General features: G+C 39.4%; 1 protein-coding gene across 6 annotated transcripts in view; it reads left to right on the forward strand.

Annotated features, from left to right (window-relative positions):
- Nucleotides 1-25,896, forward strand: part of DLGAP2 (DLG associated protein 2) — a 532,593-nt gene that overhangs the window by 466,151 nt on the left and 40,546 nt on the right. For all 6 annotated transcript variants that reach the window (XM_060752711.2, XM_060752710.2, XM_060752712.2 and 3 more), the window contains one exon: nt 23,168-23,517. In XM_060752711.2, the coding sequence (XP_060608694.2) occupies nt 23,168-23,517 (350 nt within the window). The remainder of the gene's footprint in view (nt 1-23,167; nt 23,518-25,896) is intronic.

Here is a 25,896-nt window from a genome sequence, read left to right on the forward strand (position 1 = left end):
TATTGATTTCTATTTTTCCGCAATAGGCAAAGGTCAATCTTTCAGCATCAGAAGGTTTAAGTGATCGGTATTATTATTTCCAGAACTTTTTAACTGAGGCTCTCTGGTGTGGAGGTTGAGAATAAACTTGCAAAAGGTTTTTGAAATGCTGGAGAGTCCTAGGACAATATCACATTCCCATTCTAAAACAGGTGCTCTTGCTTTCCTATCATAGGACTTTCTCCTGCAGAATTCTGGAAATGTAGTTTAGGAAAGCCAAGGTGCACTCTAGCTGAGAACTCCAAAGTCCCCGTCCTTAACTACATGTCCCACAATTCTGCAGGAGACAGTCACATGATAGCAAAGCAAAAGCTCCTGTTTTAGAACATTAATGCGATATCGTCTCTAGATATTTTAATGGATTTCTCTTAGGTCCAAATCTGACATAGTTGCATAGACCTGCAGCAATTTGTATCTGTGGCCTTATATTTGTGGAAAAATAGATTTTTTATGTTACTTATTAATAAGTTTACTGGACTTAAAGTTCAAGGTAAGGACAAGCTTATCAGTACACATCCTCTGACTGCACAATTTTCAATGGGAAATCAGAGACCACATGCTTGACTCCTCTTCATCATATGAAAAAAAAGTACATTTATCCATTCATTTATTTACTATATATCTACCGTGCCCTTCTTACCCCGAAGGGGACTCAGAGCGGCCTTACAAATAGTCAACAATTTAATGCCATGTAACATACATACAATAAAATAACAGACATATTTAAACCAAAAAGTTAAAACCAATCACTAAAACCATGCAGTCAAAAATAATAATCTGAGGCCATTTCAGTCGTCACTGCACTATTCTGTAATCACTTGTTGCACTGAAAAATTACTGTACAAAAGCTTGGTCCCATAACCACATTTTTAATTTCTTTCTGAAGGTCAGGAGGGGGAGAGCTGACCTGACTTCGCTGGGGAGGGAGTTCCACAGGTGAGGGGCCACCACTGAGAAGACCCTATCTCTTGTCCCCACCAACCGCAACTGCAAGGGAGGTGGGATCGAGAGCAGGGTCTCCCCAGAAGATCTTAACCTCTGAATGTATTTTTCTGTAATTCTGACCTGAAGTCTTAGTTAGCCTAGTTGAATAATATCTACATTGGGTAATATTTTTAAATGTTTAATTCATTTCTAAGAGGTGTGTGCACATGTGTGTGCATTTTAAAGTACACTTCAAGATGGAAAACAGAACTTGACATCATATAAGTATGTTTAGGTATAATTTGTTTTTTACAAAACTTTTTTCTCAGTGTATATCTGTGGAAACAAATATAGAGTCATTTGCTTGGAAAGATAAAGATTTTGTTCCTCCCTGATTTTATTTGTACATATGAGATGCTGGGCTATCAAAATATTGTCAAATATAAATAAAATATTTAAAGCACAGCAATTCATTTGCTCAAATTATTTCTTATTGTGCAGTCCAGGTGTTTGTCTAGGTTGGATTTTGAGGCTGAAAACATCAGGGGGGTGCTAGTCACCATGGCGTGTTCAAGTAAATTTTTCTTATTCTGTAGAATAGCATCTTTTTATTTTGAAATAGAATTTAAAACAGGATGAATGAAAAAGGAACACACCAAGATCAATAAAACATTGTTTACATTTCTTGATTTATCATAGAACTGCTTGTGGGATAGCTAAAGGAAAGGAGTTTGCAGGGACTATGTAATGAAAGAATGGAGAAATAAGTTATATAGCCGCTTTCTCTCTTTTGCTCTGAATGAAATTAGTAAGAAAAAAATAAACAGCTGTTCTTGACTGGCATTTCACCAGAGGCTTTCGCAGAGGAAATAAATGAAAACCATCATACTATAAAGCCTAAAAAGATTGCTTGCCACACTTGCAGAGTGCAGGATAATATCCAGATCTGTTTAGGCGATTGCTTTAGAGCAGATGTGTAAAATCTAGCTTGTGGTCTCTTTGGTTCAATCCCCAAATAACTCTAGAATTTGTTCTTTGAAACATGCTGAAATTTGGCTGGAAGCTGCTAAATGCACTATAATAAATGGGGGAAAGAACTAAATGTACTATAAGTATTAGCATAGTCAGTATCATGGGCAATTTGATTTCCTTAAGTTTAGTATCATTCATCAGTATCACAGTCAATATCAATTAATTTCAGTTTAAGAAGTTTTTATTTATGGATGAAATATAAATTTGATAATAATTAATTTTGTTTAAACAGGAGTGTCACTTGTTATTAATGAGTGGGAGAATTTAAAATACATTTAATAATATGTCATAAAGAATTACTTTTAATTAACTTCAGCTAATTTTAATCTATTTTATTAAATCAAATTTATATAGGTGAAGATAATGTTATTTTGGAAAATAGGAACAAAAAACACATCCCTTGAATAGTTGGCTAATGTGAAAAGTGGCCCCTGGCTCTGAGGACTTTATCACATGAAGCACGTAAAGCTATTTTCCATGGGATGATTAGTCATCACACCACAACGTACCTTTCCTGTTGCTGCTTTGTATTCCATCAGTTCTTGGAGTGCACCATTTACTTGATGGATGACACCCATCAGCACCTCCCAGTTGTACTGCTTTCTCAATAGATTTACGGCAAAAAGTTCTTCCTGCTGCAATTCTGCTTTTCAGGCAGTCATGTGGTATGGATAGGCATGATTTTATGGTACCACTGCTGAATTTGTTCCTCTTGCCCTCCCTCACTCCTTTCTTCCTTCTCTTACTCCCTCTGTTCCCCAGAAAGGAAGAACACCTGTTCCTTCCTTAGCAGGATGCTGAACTGTGTACGCAGCTCTTCCCCCATCCCTGTCAAAGAACGAATGACAGCCATTATTCACCAGGAAGATGCCTCCCCACAGTAAAGGACTCTCTAATTGTGAAATTTAGAAATTTCTAAAAATTGAAAAATGCAGGGGTCAGAAGGCAACATTATGGTGGCAGTGGGGAAAATACATCATGTAACCATGGATCTCCAAAGTAGCGCTAAAACACTAATGCAGAATAAGTGTGATAAAAATTGGTGCAAAACCAGGAAGCTCCCATAATTGAACCAGCTTGATTACAATGGGACAATTGGCGCATGTGATAAAGTTCTCAGAGAGTTTTCCACCCCCACCCCATCCCCAGCTTGAGAGATAACAGCTTCTGTGCTATATTGTAAAGGACTTCCAAGGTGATTGGATTGCAAATAATGAAAAAAACAACTTTCAAACTAGAAAGCAAGTACAGAACTATTCTGGATAAATATGTAAACAAATAAATAATGTCTAGGACAAGGCCAATCTTCCAATTTCATTAGAGCTAATGGATGGTTAAGTTTTGTTTAGAATCAGTGTGTTTCTCTCTTCACATGCCCATATAAGCTATGTTTATTTGGAATGAAACCTTTTTAAGCAAGGTTAAGAAAATGAATCATTATTAAGGAAACTGATATTTCATATAAGTTATAGTTATGAAAAGCGGTAGATCACCCTATGAACCTTTTCACACGTGCCGCTGGAATCACCATAGATCGTGCCAATTCTGGCAGTGTCCATCTGGGGATGTGGGTAACTCGTTGCCCCATGCCTCACATCACCTGACTCACTGATGTCCCCATCCCACAACAGGAAGTGTCCACTGCTTGTTTTCCTCCTGTTGATCCATGGTGGCAGCATGCACCCATTCACCTTCCCCTTTAAAATGGAGCCCCGTTGGAAGTTGCAATGCATTCTGTAATGGAAGCTGGCAGGTTCCTTCGTAAAGGAGAAGGTAAACCGGCACATAATGCCAATTTTGCCCGTGTCTGATGAGGTCATATAAGTGGCCTGATTTAATCATGGAAGGGACAGTCCTGAATTTGCAAAACCTGAACAGGGCAACTGAAGCCTTTTGGTCATAGAATCAACATATATTGAACTCAATGGAAATAACAGCAACACATATTTTTTTTTATTTACTACATTTATATGCCGCCCTTCTCATCCCGAAGAGGACTCAGAGCGGCTTATATAGGACCTTAAACACGACCTTAGTGCATTGTGGCTGAAAAGTTGGAGGAGCAAGACTGTTGAGCAATAAGTAATTGGGGGAAATGCTTACATTAGCTATTGGAATCAGTCCTTCTGTTAAGCAAAATAGCTTTTAAATCCTAGTAAACATCCTTAGGTTTTCAGTGTACATTGGCAGTAGAGTTCCTTTACCAGTCCAAACTGAAAGCAGCACGAAATCGAAGACACTAAGGCACTAAAAGAAATAAATGAGTCTTGTAGTACATCCTGAAAACCATCAAAGAGGTGCTGGCAGACCATCAAGAAGAACGTCTCCCCAAGGGAAAGCCCCAAGTGTGAAAAAGCTCAGCTTCTGGTCTCTTAAATTTCGATCCCGGGAACTGATAACAAGAGCTGGGCAGTTGACTTCAGCTGCATTAGTGGGATAGAGCTTGAAAGGCTGTTTTTAAAACAAACATCCTCAACCATTCTGGCTGAAGTTAAAGGTTATCGAGAGGAGAGGTGGGGGCTTTTGCTCTTGAGGCTGACAAAGTGAGCAGCAGCAAGAATAGCATTTTGGAAGTTGAATAAGGTCGTGCTCCGTGGAATTATGCAGAGCAGTTTCAATCAATCATCTTGGTGACCCCATAAAACCAGCTGTTAGGAGGTCAGTTGGGGTGGGGGAGTCAGTCTGCTTTAAGTGCAGGTGAATAGCAGGACGCTGTTTTGAAAATAGCAGGAAGCAGTTTTAAAAATGAAGCAAGGAAAAGAATCAGGCAGCTTTTGGTTCACTGACACTCAGTTATAAAATACTTTTGAGATGGTAATTATATATTTTTGCCTTTACTTCTAAACACAATTCATTCAAGCATGGCCACACAGCTGGAAAAAAATATGCCACCAAAATTGCATAGTCCTCAGACACAGTACTTGAAAGTCCTTCAAGGTCACTTGAAACACAAAATACTGGATGTTGTTACATCATGAATGGCACCAGTGTTAGAGATACCTAAAGCCTTTCTTCCTATCGTTGAAACATTACAACACTGATTCTCAATGAAAATTCTGATTTTAGTGAATTTGTCTGAGAGTCTGCTGATTAATTTATACATAGACGCTAATGTTCAGTATAGGAAGCACTGCCCACAGGTACCATATTGCAGAGTATCCAAAGATTCACATCTGGGATATTTGGCAATCATATCCAGCTTGCAGTTTTCTCATTTGGCTGTTCTGTCATCTAACAGGGCTTTTGGTTCTGCAGTCTAAAGGTAATCACTGTGTAGAGATGGAAAGAATATTTTTAAATGGTTGAAAAGCAAGTTTTCAGGTGTCAAGAAATCTTGACGGAGGTTGGACTGATGAGAATTTTTGTAATTTGGGATTTATCATGTGCAAAATTCATACCTTTTTTAAAAGGGATTTTAGTGACAGAACAATTGGAACAGAGTAAAACAAATTCTGTTTTAGTTGGAAACTGCCTCCCTCTATTTATTTATTTTATTCATTTACTTTGCTTGTATACCGCAGTTTCTCAGCCCGTAGACGACTCAACGCGGTTCACAACAAGAGCAAAAAGACAATCATAACAATATACAATTTAAAAACCATTAAGAGCATAATATACAAAGTAATGACACATCAATACAACACATTAACGTCTCGTAACTAGAATCGTGATCCAATTCATCGTCTATAATTCTGTTCCTATATTCATCGTATTCATTGCACTGTTTATCCAAATGCCTGTTCAAACAGCCAGGTTTTTAGTTTTCTTTGAAACACTATTAACGTAGGAGCTGATCTAATGTCCAAGGGAAGGACGTTCCACAGCCGAGGGGCCACCACAGAGAAGGCCCTGTCCCTCGTCCCCGCCAGCCGTGCTTGTGATGCAGGCGAGATCGAGAGCAGGGCCTTCCCAGAAGATCTTAGAGTTCTGGTGGGTTCATAGGCAGAGATACGTTCGGATAGGTAGCTTGGGCCCGAACCGTTTAGGCCCAATTGTAAGCATGGGCAAACTTTTTTGCCTTAGATCTGCATTGCAGTCCCAGTCAGGAGACCAGGCACATGCTGGGTGGAGAGGGCCAGGAAAGGGCAGGGGTCGTGCTCAGGTTGTTCTCCCAGCATAAGGACGGGACTGCTCACCCTTTTCTTATGCTAGAAGAAAGGCAAGACATGTGGCAACTGCCCCGATCCTCCTCCCCTGCACCTTGAGCTGTCTTCTTAGCAGTATGCCAGGAGGAGGGTGAGACAGGTGGTGGCTGAGAGTGCTCCGGGTGGCTCTCAGCTGCTGTGCGACTTCCTCAAGCTGTCCTCATGGCATAAAGATGGAGCTGCTAGCACTGTCCTAATGCCGGGAGGAGGGTGAGACACGCAGTGGATGAGAGCGCTCCAGAGGGCTCTCAGCTGCTGTGTGCCTTCTTCCCTTGACATTTTGGCATAAGGATGTGGTGGGCCACCATGTCCTTATTCCAAGAGGACAAGGAAAATAAGGAGGGCCTGAGGTAAGTGCCCAGAAGGCTGTATGTAGCCTTAGTTTGCCTATGCTTGCTTTATTGCCATTCAAAACCTAGAATGTTTTGACCATCAAGGTTGCAATCCTTTATTGGCCAGCATCAAAGAATACAGGACTTTATTGCACAGAGATGACAAATTGGCATAGAAGTTTGATGTCGTGTCTATTAAGTGCTATGCACAACTCATTGCCAGCCTCTGACTTTTTTCCAACAACCCAGTCCCTAATCTTACCACTGTAACACTATTTACCTGGAGCAAATGATCTCCAGCTATTTCTTGACCAGCATGCTGCCACAGAAGCGATGCCAGAGAGTAGGATCATTCTCCTTTCCCACTCTTTCCTTATAGGGAAATAAAACTGTTTTAAATTTTTTTAACCACATTTTGTTGGAATGGCAAGTTTTCTTAACAGATTTTTTAAAATCCACAGCAGCAGAACTACAGCATGGTAGAGTTCCCCTGCTGAACGAGAAGTGCAGTCATTTGAACTCAGATTGCTGAAGCATCACACTTACACAACTCTTGGAGGAGTGTGATACCAAAGGTCATTATGTGGTAAATTGCCATTATCCCTGATCACATGAATGGCGTGGGATAGTGGCATCATGCAATACAGTACGCTTGTTGAGTAAAACTGGGTAAATGTTCCATATTCATGATCACTACTTAGAACAGCGATACTACTGGCACAATGATAATTCTCCTCTAAAACTAATTTACTGAGCATCTGCTGCATAGAGAGAAGGAGATCTAGTCTAACAGTGATTGGAATGTGGATGAATGATGTTTCCACTGGAAGTGGGGCAAGCAAGGTTATTTAACTAAGTAGAGGATTTTGCAATGCCATTACATATGAACTTTCTAGAACTGTTAAGTATTAGATACCATTGTTTGACAATCATCCCACAGTGTCAGATATTTTAAAGTGTTTTCTGGGCTGATTTCTTGAATGCTGTGGAAGATTCTCATAAGCTCCCTTCTCAGTCAGTGTGGATACATTTCCCTAAAGGTCTGTTTGCATCATTAGGAGTGCCAACCTTCAGCTATGTATAGCCTCAAGAAAAGGCTAAATTACAAATCTACAAAGAATTCTCTACAATGCTTGGAGGAAGATACACAAATTGAGATTTGTTTTCATTTTATTTTATTTTTGTAAATAAAATATGTCCAAAAGGCAGATTTGAGAATGATTGTGGTATTTTGTTGCAAGTTATTTATCAATGTTGTCAAGAACTACATGCCATTGTGGGCCAACTGTCCTACGTCAATAGTTAGAGGGAGGGGGAGAGATACAGGCCTGTGATGAAAAAGTTTTTTTTTTAATATTGCAGTATCCCAGTGCAATTTCTTTTAATGTATTTTGGGATGTTGAATTTTAAAAAACACAATTAAAATGTTGTACTACACAGTCATTTAATATTTTTATCAATTCAATTGTAACTCAGTTTAGATTAAGTGCAGACCCTGACGTCCCAGTGCAATTTCTTTTAATGCTTTTCAATGGATTGTTGTGTTTCATGTCAGTATATTAAAGCATTTTGAAAGTCTATTGGAAGGTTTTAACCCCTTTCTTACTGTTTTATGCCCCAAAGACATTTTACTCAGTCACATATTACCAATGTGAAAGGAAGTTGTTTTTTTTGGGGGGGGGGGCTGCATGTGATGGAGCAAATCTGAGGGCATTTGGGGATTTAGAATCCCAAATTCCTATAAAACCACATACCCATATATACTCATATAAGCTGACCCGAATATAAGCCAAGCCACCTAATTTTACAAAAAAAAAAAAACTGGACGAATTTATTAACTTGAGTATAAGCCAGTTATGGGAAATGCAACAGGTACTGGTAAATTTCAAAATAAAAATAGATACCAATACAATTACTTTAATTGAGGCATCAGTAGGCTAAATGTTTTTGAATATTTGCATAAAACTGTAATTTAAGATAAGATTATCGAATTCTGATTAAACCATTATTCTAATCTTCTTCAATGTAAATGTCCTTACATATCCTTCCAATAATAATAGAGTAAAATAATGTAATAATAACAGAGTAAAATAATAAACATAATAATAAAGCAAAATGATAAATGCAATGAAAATAATTAATAGAGTAAAATAATAAATGTAATAATAATAACAACAACGAGTAAAATAATAAATAACCTTGACTTGAATATAAGCCAAGGGGGACTTTTTCAGCCTAAAAAAAGGCTGAAAAACTAGGCATTTTTAAAAATATGACCTTAAATTTTGAAGGCTTGTGTTTCCATTACATGCAAATAACTAATAATTAACAGATTTCCACACTTTTAGAGTGCTTGAAAAATATCCTTATTCCGAAAAGCATTTTGAGAATGTGGGAAAGCAATCTCATTTCAGGCCTAGCTTTGCAAAACAATGATTAATTGCACCCACCAAATAAATTGATGTTAAAATTAAAACATCTGCATTAAATGAATTCCCACAGACACATAGAAAGAGGGAAGGGAGATGAGGGGCGGGAGTAATTTGGCAGATGCAGTTAAAATTGCAGATATTGTGGCAATCCCCTGTAGATGTACAAATACAAAAAAAATCAATATGAAATAAAATGAATATATACTAGGTCTCCATAATTATGATTCACCCCATGACTTTGCTTAATTAGTACTGCCAGAGCTCTAAGGAATTATTTGACTCTTCATTCTCCGCATAAAGTATCGAGAGTATGCATGGCACAATGTTTATGGATTCTGAAAGTGTGCCAACATTTACTAGTGCACAGAACAGTAAATTCTATTTCCTATCAGATGGAAATAAGGATTGTCTGGGGAGGGTCGGGAGGGGACAATACAGCCTCCGTCAATACTTAGCTGTCTTGAGGATGCTAACCACTTGCTACACTGCAATTTATTGCTAATTAACTAAACTAAAATAGAATCTTTTGTGAGCTGTCCATCAGCCATTCAGTTGCTTCAGCATCTGCCCACATCTCTCCTGCTGCAGCACAAGTGTTCAAGGGGGGTGACCTTGGAGTCTTGTTTGCTTGTAGCTTTGTTAAACTTCAGCACATAAACTGAAGGTGGGGCAACACTTTGTCACCTGCTCCCAATCTGCATGGCAAAGCTAAAAAAGGGAAGGACAAACTCAAAAGTGAATATGACTGAAGCAGCACTATTTGTACTTTTTCTTTCTCTTTCTTTCCTCTTCTTGGGTTCCTCTTAAATTTTTCTGTCTACCTCTCTGACATTTCTCTTTCATGATCATTTCTTTTCTCTCCTCCTACTTTGTTTGGTTGTGGAGCCAGAAAATCTACCTGGAGCTATTTGGGTTCCTGGACCTATTTTAGGGAAAAATCTTTGAACAGCTCCTTAAAAATTCTTACTAAAACTCAGAATGGACTCAATATTTTTATTTGTCGTGTCAGGACAACCAGTCAAATTATATTACATTTCTAACAGAACAAAGCAAACAGACAAAATACAAAATTTGTGAGTTTGGTAGTTGATTAAATGTCCTTTGACCAGTATCCGGCCACTTGGAGTGCTTCTGGTGTTAATGCAAGGAGGTCCTCCATTGTGCATGTGGCAGGGCTCAGGTTGCATTGCAGCAGGTGGTCAGTGGTTTGCTCCTCTCCACACTCGCATGTCGAGGAATCTACTTTGTAGCCCCATTTCTGAAGGTTGGCTCTGCATCTCGTGGTGCCAGAGCGCAGTCTGTTCAGCGCCTTCCAAGTCGCCCAGTCCTCTGTGTGCCCAGGGGGGATTCTCTCATTTGGTATCAGCCATTGGTTGAGGTTCTGGGTTTGATCCTGCCAATTTTTTGCTCTCGTTGCTGAGGTGTTCCAGCGAGTGTCTCTGTAGATCTTAGAAAACTGTTTCTAGATTTAAGTCGTTGACGTGCTGGCTGATACCCAAACAGGGGATGAGCTGGAGATGTCTCTGCCTTGGTCCTTTCACTATTGGCTGCTACTTTCCGGCGGATGTCAGGTGGTGCAATACCGGCTAAGCAGTGTAATTTCTCCAGTAGTGTAGGGCGCAGACACCCCGTGATAATGCGGCATGTCTCATTAAGAGCCACATCCACTGTTTTAGTGTGGTGAGATGTGTTCCACACTGGGCATGGATACTCAGCAGCAGAATAGCACAGCGCAAGGGCAGATGTCTTCACTGTATCTGGACTCGATGTCCCAGTGACATGGAAGCCGTTGGTTCCCACTAGTGGGTTGGAGGAACGTTTTGAGGAGGAAGCAACTGAATAACAGGGGGAATGCCTAGTAGAAGGGTAGGGCCAGGAAGAGTGGAGAGAGCCAGTATGCTGAACAGAAAGTGGGATGAGCTTCCTGACCTGGCAAGTTGAAGATTCCACACCCTAATAAACAAGGAATGTTATCCATTATGTAGTATTGCTAGTCTCATGGCCTTTTCTCCATGGACTAGCAGTACTTCAGAGTCTCTTTGCTGAGTTGTCCCCTTAGAAGGCATGTCAGAGCATATTTTAAAACAACCAAATCAATCTACTGCACAGCTACAACCTATCAAATAGTTGCCTAATTAGCCCCCTTGAAGCTCTGTAGGACATTAAGAATCCAACTCTCAAAGACCCAAAGAGTGTGGGAATGGCAAAGAACATCTAGTGGCTAGGTTTCCACCTCCTTTCTAGCTTCAGTAAGTGAAATTCCTTTCATATTGTTCCTTTGTTTTAAATTTATCCTTTTCACATCCTAGATCTAAAATATATTAAGAGCCCATGCACATTTAATATAGAGCATACGCAGTGCATATCTCCTTCTTTTACTACCACTTCTGGTCCTCCCTTTTCTATCTATTATGTTCTTAAGGCACATGTTCCTGCCTCAATCTCCTTCTTTTCAAGTTCTTAGGCCCCTGACTCACAGATCCTTCTTGCCACCTAGCCAGTGTCCCGACTTCCTGCCAAAGGCAATAGCTCTTCTTAATCCACAATATCTTGCACTTACTCACACTGTGTATAAGGCTTTTCTTTTATCCAAAAGATGAACTACTTGTCAAGATTCAGTCGTCTCTTACTGTGTCTCCTCAACCTGTCCATCTGTCTTTGTCTTCCTTCCCCCTCTACCCCTCTGACTCTCTCTCTCTCTCTCTCTGTCTCATACACTTCCAATAGATTTGTTAATATATTACTCAAAATATAACAATTGCAGTCAGACCTCTGTATTCCACAGTTGTATAGCCACAAATTCAAATAATCACAGCTTGATTTTTTAACTTCACAAAGCAAACCTTTGGGTTAGTCACCATCTATGTAAAAGGCATCATTTTGCTGCATGATTATATATGATGAGACATGCACTTTCACAGATTTTGGAATCCATGTGTGTACCTGTTTTGAGTAATCCTGGAACCAAACGCTGGCAGATACTGCGGGTCCACATTTTGATATTTGGGGAGTGTGGGGATGTCCTAGAATGAAACTCCGGCAATTACCGAGGGCTCGCATCATTTTTAAGTTTGAAAAAAAAAACCAATATGTAACAATATAGTTTACAATATAGTTAGAGTTGAGACATTTTTTGTTATTGAAATAACAGAAATAAAATATTATTTCATCATACCCCAATTTCTGTGTAATATTTATGCTTGTGTATGTGGACCTTCAAGTCACCTGTCAACTTACAGTGACCTCATGAATTTCATAGGTTTTCTTAAACAGGAATACTCAGGGCCCTTCCACACAGCCCTATATTCCAGAATATGAAGGAAGAAATTCCCACAATATCTGCTTTGAAGTGGGTTATCTGTGTCCACACTCAGATAATGTGGATTTTCTGCCTTGCTATTCTGAGATATAAGGCTGTGTGGAAGGGCCCTCAGAAATGGTTTGGCCAGTTCCTTCCTCAAAAATAGAGCCTATAGCACATGGTATTTGTTGGTAGTCTTCCATTCAAGTACTCATCGGGAATTATCTTACTTGGCTTCCAAGATCATACAGGATCTGGTGCTTTTGGGTATAAAATTCACTATCCAAGTTAACAGAATTATAAAGATTCAGATACCCAGTGGTTAATGAGCTTACCTTATGGTTGCCAAATCAGATCTATGGGCTTTGTATGTACTTTGATTTGAAAGAAATATATCTAGCTGATATTTCACCTGTGCTTTTTAAAATTTTATTAAAAGGAGTTACAAAATCGAAAGATATGTGGGCAGAAAACTCTCTAGAGAACGTAGAACTAATCCTATGTGAATCATATATATATATATATATATATATATATATATATATATATATATATGAAAATATTATGATGAATAACAATCCTAACTTCAGGGGGAAATTTCAAATACTCGATTCAGAAATGTGAAAGCATTATTAACAAACAATCCAGCACCCAGAAAACCCCAAAGCTACACTGAAAATAAATTATGGAAAATTATGTACACTGATCTGTTTTTACAAATTATTTTGGTATGTGTTGAATTATTTAAGTAGATTTATAACCAAGTCTGTCCGAAATGGTTTGAGCAAATGGGCTTAGATGGCTGTGGTTCTGTTCTCAAACAACTCACAATCTGAGAAAGAGCAAAATAGAAAAACAGAAAGGTGGGCGGCTGGTTTGATGTTTTCAACAAATAGAATCAGAGTAAAAACCTGGCTTCTATTATTCACTGTTACCCAGATAATCACAGTTCTCATTTGACCTTATTATCTTTCACTGAACTGCTGAATAGTCCCCTTAACAATTGTTTCTACTCTGTCATTCTCTCATTTCTACTCTCTTGTTATTCCCTAATTGCCGTAGTTACTTTTCCAAATAATATGTAATTTATTGGCAAGGAATGGCATTACAGAGATAAGATAGTACAAAGCTGTTCAGGTAAATAAATATGCGCATCTGTTTGTTCCTTAACTTACCAACCAGCCCATATCTCACTGAAGTCGAGTCTTCCATCACTCCGCCCGTCCAGTTGTGTTTTATATTTAAAGTGGAAGCATTCTTATCATATTCAACCCACTCATGTGTCTATTTAGAATAGGTTTAGCTATTTTGTTGTCAGGGCTGCCTTCTTCCCAAGCCAAAGCATTTCTGCAGGACTTTCAAAGCCTTTGTAAAAAATACCTGAACTCTGCACCATATCCTCTCTTACTACCCCAAGCTTAGCTGATTTCAGCATTCATATCCTGATGGGGGAACTTTTCCATCATTGGGACCAAGAATGGCTGGATAGTGAATTTAAGAGAACGGTTCACTTATGCATACACACACACACATTATCACATATACCAAAATGAACCAACATACTAATTTAATTTGATGTCAGTGCTATCAGTAGGGTATATCTGACACCAACACTATAGGCTGCTATTGTTGTTGTGTCCTTACAAGTGATTTGTAAGAACCCTAAGATGGGATGTTCTTGGCAAGAATTAGTTCCTCTGGGACTGGTGAAGTGTAACTTGGTCAAAGCCACCCAGTGGGCTTTCCATGGATAAGCAGAAAGTCAAACCACGGTTTCTACTCTTCAGAGCCCTAGTCCAACATTCACTACAACATGCTGGCTGTCTAGAGCAGTGGTTCTCAGCTTGCGGATCCCCAGATGTTTTGGCTTTCAACAGAAATCCTAATAGCTGGTAAACTGGCTGGGATTTCCAGGAGTTGTAGGACAAAACACCTGGGGACCCACAGATTGAGAATCGCTGGTCTAAAGGCTGTAGGGTGTCCTGTTTTGCTCTTAAAAAACAGCCTCAATACAAAATTGAAAGTAAAAGAAAACTTCTTTAGTCCAGCAAACAAAATAACCAAATGCAATTGAAAAAGAAAACAAGGAAGTCTTACTACAGACACCAATGAAAGTCTTTTGCAAAGTCCCAGCAAAATCAGCAAACAATAAAGGCACAGATCACGGAGTCACAAAGCAGGTCCCAACAGTAACAGAGTTGTTGTTAGCAGTGAAAAGCTAAGTTCTCCTGCTTCTGATTTATACCCCACGCAGGAGAGCTTAGGGTGTCACCCAATTAGTTCATCAATCTTTTAGCAGCTAATCGAGCTGACCGCCACCTGTTCTCTGACTCCCTCCATCTTTCTACAAAAGTAGGCACCTGCAAATCCTCATTGTCGGATTCTTCTTCCTCTCCCTCCAAGACCTGAGCACCTCCCTGCTCCCCTTCCTCTTCTGACGATGAGGAATCCTCAACATAGGGATGGCCATAGGGATCAACCAACTCTGAATTTAAGTCTGTTGCCATCACTTGCTCAGTTGTTCCACCTGGTATCTACTTGTTGTAGACTTCATCAAGAGCTACAGTACGGCAAAACTGGTATAAACATGTGTCACAAGTCACAGATTCACACATGTGATGCTTACCTAGGATGTCTGTCTCTGTGCCTGCAAAATATGACATATTTACCAAAGGTGCTGTGTTAAGCTGGTAGAACCAAGCTTCCAGTTCAGAAGAATAGGAATGATTCTGGAAGACTATCTGGAAAATAGTAGTAATTGATGGCTGTCTAATGCTGCCTAATTGTTGGGCTGATCTCACTGCTTACATAGAACCAGAAACATATTTTTGGATTGGAAACAAAATATATCTGTGTTACTTTACTGCTTGCCTTCTTTTAACAATGAAGGACATTTATAAACACCACATTTATGCCATTTATTTTTATTATTTATTTTATTTTGAACATTTATATTCCGTCCTTCTCAACCCCCGAACAGGGACTCAAGGCAGCTTATGACTGGCAATCATTAGATGGCAACAAACAAACAATCGCAGTACAGACAATTAACATTAAGTAAACCAACAAGGTTATAAAAATACATTAAAATATTGACCATTAAGTATTCAAACACAACTGAGCCTAAGTCTATATTTTAAGCTATATTTTATTGGAATTAATAAAATATAAGTTATAAAATATAAGTCATATTCCCTTTTCCTGTCCTCCTCTGTATTACATCATGCTTCCTTTTTATTAATTAAAAAAATCAGAGTGTAAAACAGGATGCCAGAAGTGTTTCCTCAACACACAACACATTTAAACAATGTCACAGTAGAATATGAAAGTAAAATCCCTAAAGTGAGACATGAGGTCAAAGGATATTTTTGAATGAGGCCATTATGTAATTAGAAAGTGAAATATTTACAGTCAAAACTATCATAACTCAAAACTGACTTTGCTTTTTAAAGCTGACCCATAAATTAGAACACAGAGAGTTCCAAATTCACGGAACATGAAACGGTTATAAATCACTGAGGTCAGTCCTGTTTACCTCAAATCAGTGCAAAAATATCTGAAAAGTTTCCCCTTTTTGTCCTTTAAGTACCTTGACTTATATTTGATTGAATGATGGTACCGACTATTTAGGTCAGATCTTCGTGGAGACACAAATCAGTCTCTCTGTTCCTGTGTTCCTTGCATCGATGGATAAACCAGGAAACGTAACGTCTTTGAACTCGGCAAAGCCACTCCTGGGATCCAAGATCCTATTAACCCTCATCTCACCTTTCATTCAAACACATGTTAAGAAAATGGAGGCTTAATTGAAAAATTCTGATGGTTGCAACTTAATTTGGGATGGAGAGGAAAATCTCTCTGGCTTCAAGACAAGTCCCTGTAACATGTGTGTTATCCCTGAATTTAGACTATCATGCTTGGGAAGCAAGGCATGCCTGAGCCGTTGATAAAAGAAGCTTATTATGCAGAGAGTGGAATAGACTCCCGTATATTTTTCAAAAAGAGGTAGCAGGTGAAATCCAAGTGAAATTTTGTCTTTCTTAGCCTAGATATTTTTCACTTAGGCTAGTGTTTATAGTACTTCTTGGAAATAAGGGAGATAGCTGCTTTTAAATAAGGAATTTAAGAAAGGATTTGTACAAGATACACCTTTGAGAGTTCCATGAAGCAGAGCTCCACTTGGCAAAAACTCCCATCAGGATGAAGCTTCTGACTTCCCATCTGTAGATATTTTGATTGGTTCAGCTAATGCAAAGCAAGACATAATATAATGCCCAATTGAAAACACAACATATGCTTAACACGACTTTGGAGAATGCTGGCTAGTTCTTTCTGAGCTAGTTCAGCCAAACAAAGAATGAACTCAGGGAATAGAACAAGTTCTCTACATGTTATACAAGTACAAGTGCAAGTACGAGGCTGACCTTGCAAATCTCATCACTGCGAATTCACATGTGCAAGATCTGAGAGAACTCCTGCGAGTAGTTATTATACAAGCAAAGTCAATTCCAGGAATGCTGTTGAATTTAGTACATCTGCCATGGCATCCAACATGGTGAATTAATATAAAGTGTGCTAAACATAATTGAACAACATTCTTTGCAACATCTGAACCTCAATAGCTGGCAAAAAGATTGCGACCTTGCAGCTACTGCTTGTGGGTTTAGCAAAAGCATGAGGAAGAGGTCTATAAAATTTAGGTTGTTTTTTTTTACTGTATTTTGATACACCTCCATTCTTCTTTCTGTAGTGGTGTGCATCAGGATACAAATAATTTTAAATCTTTGTTTCTTGATATTCACCCCAATTTAAAAGATATGTAACCAGCAGCACATGCTCAAATTATTGAATATGTAAATTCTCATATGATAAATTCTCCCTACTTGCAAGAACTGTGTATCCACTGAATTGCCATTATTATTATTATTATTATTATTATTATTATTTGAAAGAATTTTTATTAAATTTTATAATAATTACAACAAAAGAGTGAGAACAATAACAATATAGGAAAGAGAAGGAAAAGTGATGGATATATAAGAAAAAGAAAGGATAAAAGATGAAAAAGAAAAAATGATAAAAATGATTAAAAATGACTTCCATTCCATCTTCTTGATTAATGTCTTTCTATTGTCAATAAAAATGTTAAGTAAAAATGTCTATCGTAAGTTCTATTTTTGCAAATTCTCCAGATAGCTGTAGAAATTATCCCAATTTGTTCTTTTTAAAGTATTACCAGTATTTTTCTTCAGCAAAAAAGTCAATTCATCCATATCTTTTATCTCCCTCATTTTGTCTAACCACCCATCTATGGGCGGACTTAATTCTTGTTTCCATTCCCTCGTGAAAACAATTCTGGCGGCTGTCGTGATAAATGTAATAATATTAATAATAATATTTCATTGCAATAAAACCTTGCGGTAGTGGATTAGCATTGGGTTCAAAAACTACCATGTTTCTCTGAAAATACGACACTGTCTTATATTTATTTTTCTTCAAGAAGACATACTATGACTTATTTTCAGGGGATTACTTATTTTTATTAAATATGGTACAGCAATCTGCATTTATTCAAATATAGTGCTGTATAAAACAGCAACCATAGCTTTACTTCTTCCCCCTGAGGACACACAATACCTAAAGCAGAGTGTCCTCCTCCTCACTTCACTGAGGAGACTTCCCGAGGAATGGGCTGAAAGGATGCAGCAGCACCACCAAGCACGGCCTCATTGGAGCCGGTGACTCATGCCCTCTCTCACCCCCTCAAGGAGGAAGCCTTGGTTTGCCTGGCCTGTCCCGAAGGGAAGAAAGAACAGGAGGAGGAGGAAAAGGAGGAGGAGGAGGGCGGCGGAAGAAGGCAGGAAGTGAGAAGGAGGGAGGCCCGGACTCAACTCCACCTCCTCTGCAGAAAGTTCTTGCATTTCTATGTCCCCCTCTATGCCTCAGCTTGGATTACTATGTCTTATTTTGGGGTTATGGATTATATTCCACAAATGCTTAGGAATCTTGCTAGAGATCATTTTATGGGAATGTTTTATTTCCACAGAAACATGGTACTGTATACTCTAGTCCAGACCTATTGATATCATTGGTCTGTACCACAGAACGGGGTTATTGTTTTTTACTATCTTATGGATGTATTGCAAAGCAATTGCATAAATGAATTCCCATTCTGAATAATTGGGGCTAAATAACAGCAGCAGAATAACAGAGTACAGAATACAGACCATGTTTGCTATAGTCAAGTTTTCATTGATATCACTGAATCTATTTTTAGTACAATCAAGTATGCAAAAAAGGCACTTTGCAAAAAAAAACAAAAAAACCCCTGAATGTAACTACTCCCATCTTCTTACATCTGCATCTGATCCACTCATTCAGTGGACTGCAGCATGTGCATCTGAGCCTACTAGTTCCATTCTGTCCTGAAGCTTTGTGAAAACTGTTCTGCAGTTTCTTCAGGCAAATATCCAATTCTGTATGTTTTACAGCTAATGTGTTTTAACATGTTTTGTGGTTTTTAGTTTTGTTATGGCTTATGGCTAGGAAATTTGAACTGAATATATGTAATGTTTTGTAATTATGTTGCAATTTATTCAGTCTTCTCACATGTGAGACTGCTGTAACATGAAAGATTAAATGGGGAATAAGTACCATATACTCCGTTATACAACAGTTTAAACCTTTTGAGAATTTTGCTTGAGGAATTATTGGGTAATCATTGCATACTTACAAGGCATGTCACAGATTGACCCTCTTCCATTGGAAGGGGAACTTGATAAGCCTCTTCTTGCATTGTATTTACTTCTCCAAATAAGAATCTGCTAAAGAAAACAAGCAGCTACTTCTTCCTCAGAAGCTTTGGCAAATTGAGAAAAGTCCTACTTCCTCCCAACCCTAGGTGCCAGCTCTCTGGCAAACAGTCAGTAAACATCAGGCTGGCAAATATAAAAATATGTATTATTTCATCTTTGCAGAGAAGTCAAAGGGCAAAACGAATGTCTCTAAATCCTTCCGTCTTTCCACATCATATCCTTGCTTCCCTTTTCAGTCCTCCTTCCCCAGTCTCACTTCTCATCCTATATTCCCCCCAATTATTCAGCTGTCTATTATCAATATGTCTCAGTGTTCTCTCAGTCTCCCACAGCTTTTTTTCAAGCTAGGAGTGGATAGTTTAGTTTCTCTAAGGGCCCTCTTTACTTTTTGGTCTGTTACAAGGCAGACATAGAGTTTGAAAGTATTCTAATTACCTATGTAGCTATATAGTAGCTATAAAATTACTATATAGTTACTTCTTTGGAAAGTTAGATTGGTAAAGTTAGATTCCAAATATAATAATAATAATAATAATAATAATAATAATAATAATAATAATAAGGCTCTGGCATAAACCAGGACAGGTGATCCCAGCTGCCATCAGCAGACTGGGTACCGTGCCAAAAGATCTCAGCTGGCATTTGGAAACAATAAACATTGACAAAATCATGATCTGTCAACTGCAAAAGGCCACCTTACTTGAATCTATGCACATCATTCAAAAATACATCACACAGTCCTAGACGCTTGGGAAGTGTTCGATTTGTGATTTTGTGATATGAAATCCAGCATATATATCTCGTTTGCTGTGGCATACTGTGCTTTTGTGTCAGTATTATTATTATTATTATTATTATTATTATTATTATAACAACTACTTTATATATACCCCACCATCATCTCCCCGAAAGGGACTCAGAGCGGCTCACAAAAAGCACACAATAGTGCCATGACAAAACAGCATACATTTACATGTGATGATATCTGGCATGCTCTGTGATAGCTGTGTTGGCGTAGTGTTCTACGATAGGGAATTTTCCAAATGTATTGTTGAAGGATTTCATGGCCGGAATCACTGGGTTGTTGTAGATTTTTCCGGGTTATATGGCCAGAACATCATCTGGACAACTCTGGACAGGTGATTCACCTCTCAACAAAAGATTCCCCCAGGCACTGCCAAGCCATCAAATGCTAATTAAGGTGGTCAGTTGAAACATTCACGCCTAGCTCCAGCAGACAAGAATCCTTTGTCTCACCCTGGTCATTCCACAGATATATAAACCCTTTTTCCTACTTCCAACAGACCTCACCACCTCTGAGGATGCTTGCCATAGATGCAGGCAAAACATCAGGAGAAAATGCCTCTAGAACATGGCCATATAACCCGGAAAAATCTACAACAACCCAATTTTCCAAATGTGATGAGGTCCTTTGTCTTGCACTGAAATCACTATATCACACTCCCCTTTTTGTTGTCTAGTTCTTTAAAATTCACAGTATTGTAGACCAGTGGAAAATAGTTTATATTGCTATAACCTTTCCAACCCCAATGTGCAAGGTCTGCATCTGTAGCAGTTCCAAAATGGCTCTGCATCACAAGTTTAGACCACGGTTTCCAAATTGCCTAGTTTTGTTCATTTTTGTATGAAAGAAATGGTTGGAGGACTTTCCAAATCCCACCTGCTATGGATCGTAATCTGCAGAGAGGTGTTTGCAGCTAGAATTGTCAGTTGAGGTGTCACAAAGGGCAGGAAATTTAGATATAATAATATATTTTTTTAAAAACATATCCACAGCAGATTCATTCTTAGCCTGACTGAGGATACCTCAAGCCATGGCGAAATGCCATTAAATAACCTGACTTCTAATTCCAGCATACCATAAAGTTGCTTTGGAAGACCTAGAGATTCCAAGAGACATATTCTCCCTATGAATTTGCGGGAATTAATTAGAGAGTGGGTTTATTCCATGCCTTCTTGGAAGGCATGGGATAAACCCACTACTTCAGGTGTTTGGATTGCAATCCAGACAGCATTCCCACAGTTTTCTGGACTAAATTAATCCGGAAAACTTGGGGAATCCCACCCCTCTTCCTCAAAGCCCCCAAACTCTTTTTTAAAGTAAGGAAGATTTACCTGGTCTCCATTGCAGTCTTGCCGGAGTTCTCTTGGCGCATAGAAATAATGTGTCAGGAGAGTTGGGGGGAGGAGGAAAATCACTCCCCTCCCCCGCACTCTCCTGGTGTGTCACTTCTACATGTTGGGAGAGCTCCAGCAGCACTGTAATGGAGGCCGGGTAAGTTTTCCTTACTTTTAAAAGGAGTTTGGGAGCTTTGGGGGAGGAGCTAAAAATTTACTGTCAGGACTGTTCTAGCATCCTGTGTTTCATTGGTCAATAGAGCATAAATAGGGCAATTTGAAGAATCCTAAAAGGTGGAAAGACAGCTCATATAAATGACTTTTAAAAAGATTAGATATCTATATTCAGATATTTCAATGCTGCTCCACCTCTTTCTGAAGGGGCAAACTACATGTTACGCTGCTGCTGTGTATAGCAAATCCCTCAATTCTGCCTTGGTCAGGCCACACCTGGAATACTGTGTCCAATTCTGGGCACCGCAATTTAAAGGAGATGTTGACAAGCTGGAATGTGTCCAGAGGAGTGCAACTAAAATGACCAAGGGTCTGGAGAACAAGCCCTATGAAGAGAGGCTTAAAGAGCTGGGCATGTTTATCCCGCAGAAGAGAAGGCTGAAAGGAAACATGATAGCCAGGTATAAATATGTGAGGGGAAGTCATAGGGAGGAGGGAGCAAGCTCGTTTTCTGCTTCCCTGGAGACTAGGACGTGAAACAGTGGCTTCAAAGTACAAGAAAGGAGATTCCATCTGAACATGAGGAAGAACTTCCTGACTGTGAGAGAAGTTCAGCAGTGGAACTCTTTGCCCTGGAGTGTGGTGGAGGCTCCTTCTTTGGAGGCTTTTAATCAGAGGCTGGTTGGCCATCTGTTGGAGGTGCTTTGAATGCAATTTTCCTGCTTCTTGCCCGGGGGTTGGACTGGAGGTCCCACAAGGTCTCTTCCAACTCTATGATGCTAATAGTCTACTCTCCTGTGCAATACAACTTTCTCAGGAAGTGGCATGGAGCAGAAGGAGCCCCTGAAGCAGACTGAAAGAAAGGAAAGCAGGTTGGCAAAGGGGTGTTGGAGGAAAGGATCACATACTCCCTCATCCTTCACTCTAACACAGCATTACTACAGGGACTTTGCAGTGATGAAGGAGGTTAGCAGGACTTCACTACACAGTGTAATTGAAGTCCCTGCCCCTTAGTTACCTGTTCTTGCAGCCTTCCCTTGAGCCATTTCTCAGAGTTTTATTAGGTGACAAAAAGGAGCATAAAACTCCGAGGGCTTAAAGCCTCCCTCCTTAGTTAGAGGGCAAACCACTTCACTGTGCAGAAGAAGGGAAATGGGTTTTTGGGAGCATAATTCATCTTTGACCATTTCCCTCTTCCATAAATCATAAGGGCATTTGTTTGATTCATTGTGTTTTCTCTCCTCTCCTCTCCCTCTCTCTCTCGGTCTCACTTGAACTTAATTCCTCACATAGTTAAAAATTGCCCAAATGCTCTCCTGTTGTGCTTCGAGTCTTGGGAACTCAGCTTCATTATGATATTGTCAAACACTGTCTTTTAATCCATTAGACCAGGCTGAGGAAGCCCGCCTGGCTTTGAACGGAGACAAAGAGAAAAAGCAAGCCTTTGTTCTCCTGCCACTTGCGGTCTGAATCAATGAGCATGCCTTATTGGGTCTGCATTTACTGACCCTCCAACTCAGGCTGAAAGACATTTGCAGAAATTCCCTGCTAGTTCATTTCTAATCTTCATGGTGGCTCCGTTTGGGCAAGAGGAACATTTGCAGCCATTGTTTCCTCTTTGAAATGAAATCAACCTGTTGCTATAGCTGCCTGTTCTCTGTCTGCGGGAAGATTTATGCCAATTGTGAGGTCCATGGATGAGTTTATTACATAATTGTGTCAATTTTAAGCAGAGTAATCAGCCGGTTGATTGTGTTGTTGCTGACAGCCATGTGTATTTTTTGAAATTAATTGTGTTCTCTCTGCTCTTCCTTGTCCCAAATTTCTTTTGCAGCTGTGACTTATACGAGTTACAAAAAAACACCGCCGCCTGTACCCCCTCGCACCACCTCGAAGCCACTAATCTCAATTACAGCACAGAGCAGCACAGAATCCACCCAGGATGCCTATCATGATAGTCGGACTCAGAGGATTTCCCCCTGGCCGCAAGACAGTCGAGGGATGTACAACTCCACAGACAGCCTGGATAGTAACAAGGCCATGAACCTGGCCTTGGAAACGGCAGCTGCACAACGCCACATGTCAGAGAGCCAAAGCACCTCGGTCCGAACCAGTGACAAGGCCATCCTGGTGACAAAAGCGGAGGAGTTCCGTAAGAGCCGGCGTTCGTCTATAGGGATTCAGGTAGCCTGCCATTAACACCTCCTTTGTGATGAGTTGCTCCCCCTCGTGCTGTAAATAGCGTAAGAAATGAGTCATGCCACTGCTGGGCTCCTAATAACCTCAGTGACAACCCTCAGCTGCTGAGCCTCAATTGTCATTTACATGGTGACTGTATGGTCATGATGAAAAGGGTTCAGCTAATACAAAATGCCTGGAAATGAAATGAATGAGTATCTCTCTAGGCAAGTTACTGGTCATTAATGCTTGATATGAAAATTATATGTCTGGGCCACAGGTGAACAGCGTGTTCCCTGCTCTTTCACATTGCCTCCCCAGCACTTTCAATTCAGAATCTTTCACATAGGAAAAACATCAACAATCCCTCTCCCCTCAAATATCCTGTTTGTTCTTTTGCCACCAGGACTGCATTGTGTTATGTTTTTTTATGATCATGTTTTATCTATGCAGGACCCCCTGGTGTGCAGCAGGATAAACCACTGAGCTGCCTAACTTGCTGATTGATAAGTTTGTGGTTCAAATCTAGGGGGCAGGGTGAGCTCCTGCTGTTAGCCACAGCTTCTGCCAACCTAGCAGTTAGAAAACTTGCAAATATGAATAGATCAATAGGTCTCACTTCTGTGAATAGATCAATAGGTCCCAGTCCATGCAGTCATGCTGGCCACATGACCTTGGAGGTGTCTATGGACAATGCTTGCTCTTCGGCTTAGAAATGGAGATGAGCACGAACCCCCAGAATCAAACACGATGACTTAATGTCAGGGGAAACCATTACCTTTACCTTTATGTATGCATCCATGTAGGCTGATAGGATGAAGGGTGTTGCAAGACTTAAGGTGTATCAACACTGTAGAGTAGAAGGAGTTTGACACCACTTTAACAAAACATTGGATCACACTTGTAGTACTTGATTATTTGTATGGCACTACTAGTGGAACCTAGCAAATTGTCACTCCTTCAAAGGAATAGTGCTGTGTAGAGGGATGCCCCAACTCTGGCCCTCTCCATGATTTTTATCTCCAGCATAGTGAGAAGTGAAGGCTTATGAAAGTTGCAGATCGCAAACATCTAGAAAACCACAGCTACACAGAATAGCAGCTGGCTAGCCATGTCTCCCCCACAGTATTGTGAAGGGCTACACCAAGCTATGCACACAAACATATTCAGCTGTCTTTCCATCCTAGTTTTGAGAATGCTGCAAAGGATGCCATTTTGCTTCAAATACGAGAACGAGTTTGTCCTGTAACAAAATGTTGTACACAGAATGGAGCTCTCATCTCATTTCCTCTCCTAGTTGGTATTCCTCTTTCTCCTCCATGCTTAGTTAGCATTCGGTCGGCATCATCCTTCTCTATACTGTTCTCTGATTTGGACTGTTTTCTGGAAGATTTCTCTCCCCGGTTCTTTAATCTCTGACAATCTCACACCTGCTGATACTGCCCTCTTTTGTATATGAAAAATTCTGTTTTGGACAGAACTATTGTTTGCACTTGTTTCTGAACATTAAGACTAGAGGAAACAGTAATCCCTTCACTGCAAGTAACAATGAACCAAATGATACCCCGTAGTTAGACCTTGGAAATGTTATCAGAGGCTAGAGGATTGTGTCACTTGTAGACCAAAGCCTAATGTTCCCAAGCTCTGCATATGAGTCAGAATTGCTATAACTTTGGACAGAACTATTGTTTGCACTTAATATTCTTTAAAATAGTCAACAATACTGCTTGTAACTGTGGAAACAGAAGGATTCAGCATGGATTTGCCTAAGGAATTAGATATTCCAAACCACAATGTAGAGTGAGAAATAGTATTTTAAAGAAGTTACTTATTTATTTATTCCATTTACATTTATTTATTTATTTATTTAAAACATTTATATCCCATCCTTCTCAACCCGCAAAAGGGGATTCGGGGCAGCTTACAATTGGCAATCATTAGAAGCCGACAAAGAACAATTACAACACAGCAATTAACATAAACAGGTCAACAACAGTAAAATACATTAAAATACATTAAAAATATCCTGTATTTCTTCCATTATAAGATTTAAGGCAATATAGGGCATCTACAATAACAATAAAAAAAATTACTGAAGTAAAATTCAATGTTAAAAACACAGGTTAAAAACAGCACTAAAACAAGGAAACAATATTAAAATTAAATTCAAGAAATGACTAGAAACCCTATTAAAGACTCAGCCAGTTGCGATATACTCAAAACTGAGCTCCTACGTAAATAAAAAGGTATTTACCTGCCAGTAAAAAGACAAGGAGGGGGCCAATTGGACCTCCCAGGGAAGGAATTCCTGAACTTTGGAGCAACCTGAGAAGACATGTCTGGGATGTTGGTGAGACCAAGAGAAAGCATTCCCTTTCAGTATGA

The sequence above is a fragment of the Anolis sagrei genome, chromosome 1, assembly GCF_037176765.1.
Source record: "Anolis sagrei isolate rAnoSag1 chromosome 1, rAnoSag1.mat, whole genome shotgun sequence".
Lineage (NCBI taxonomy): Eukaryota > Metazoa > Chordata > Lepidosauria > Squamata > Dactyloidae > Anolis > Anolis sagrei.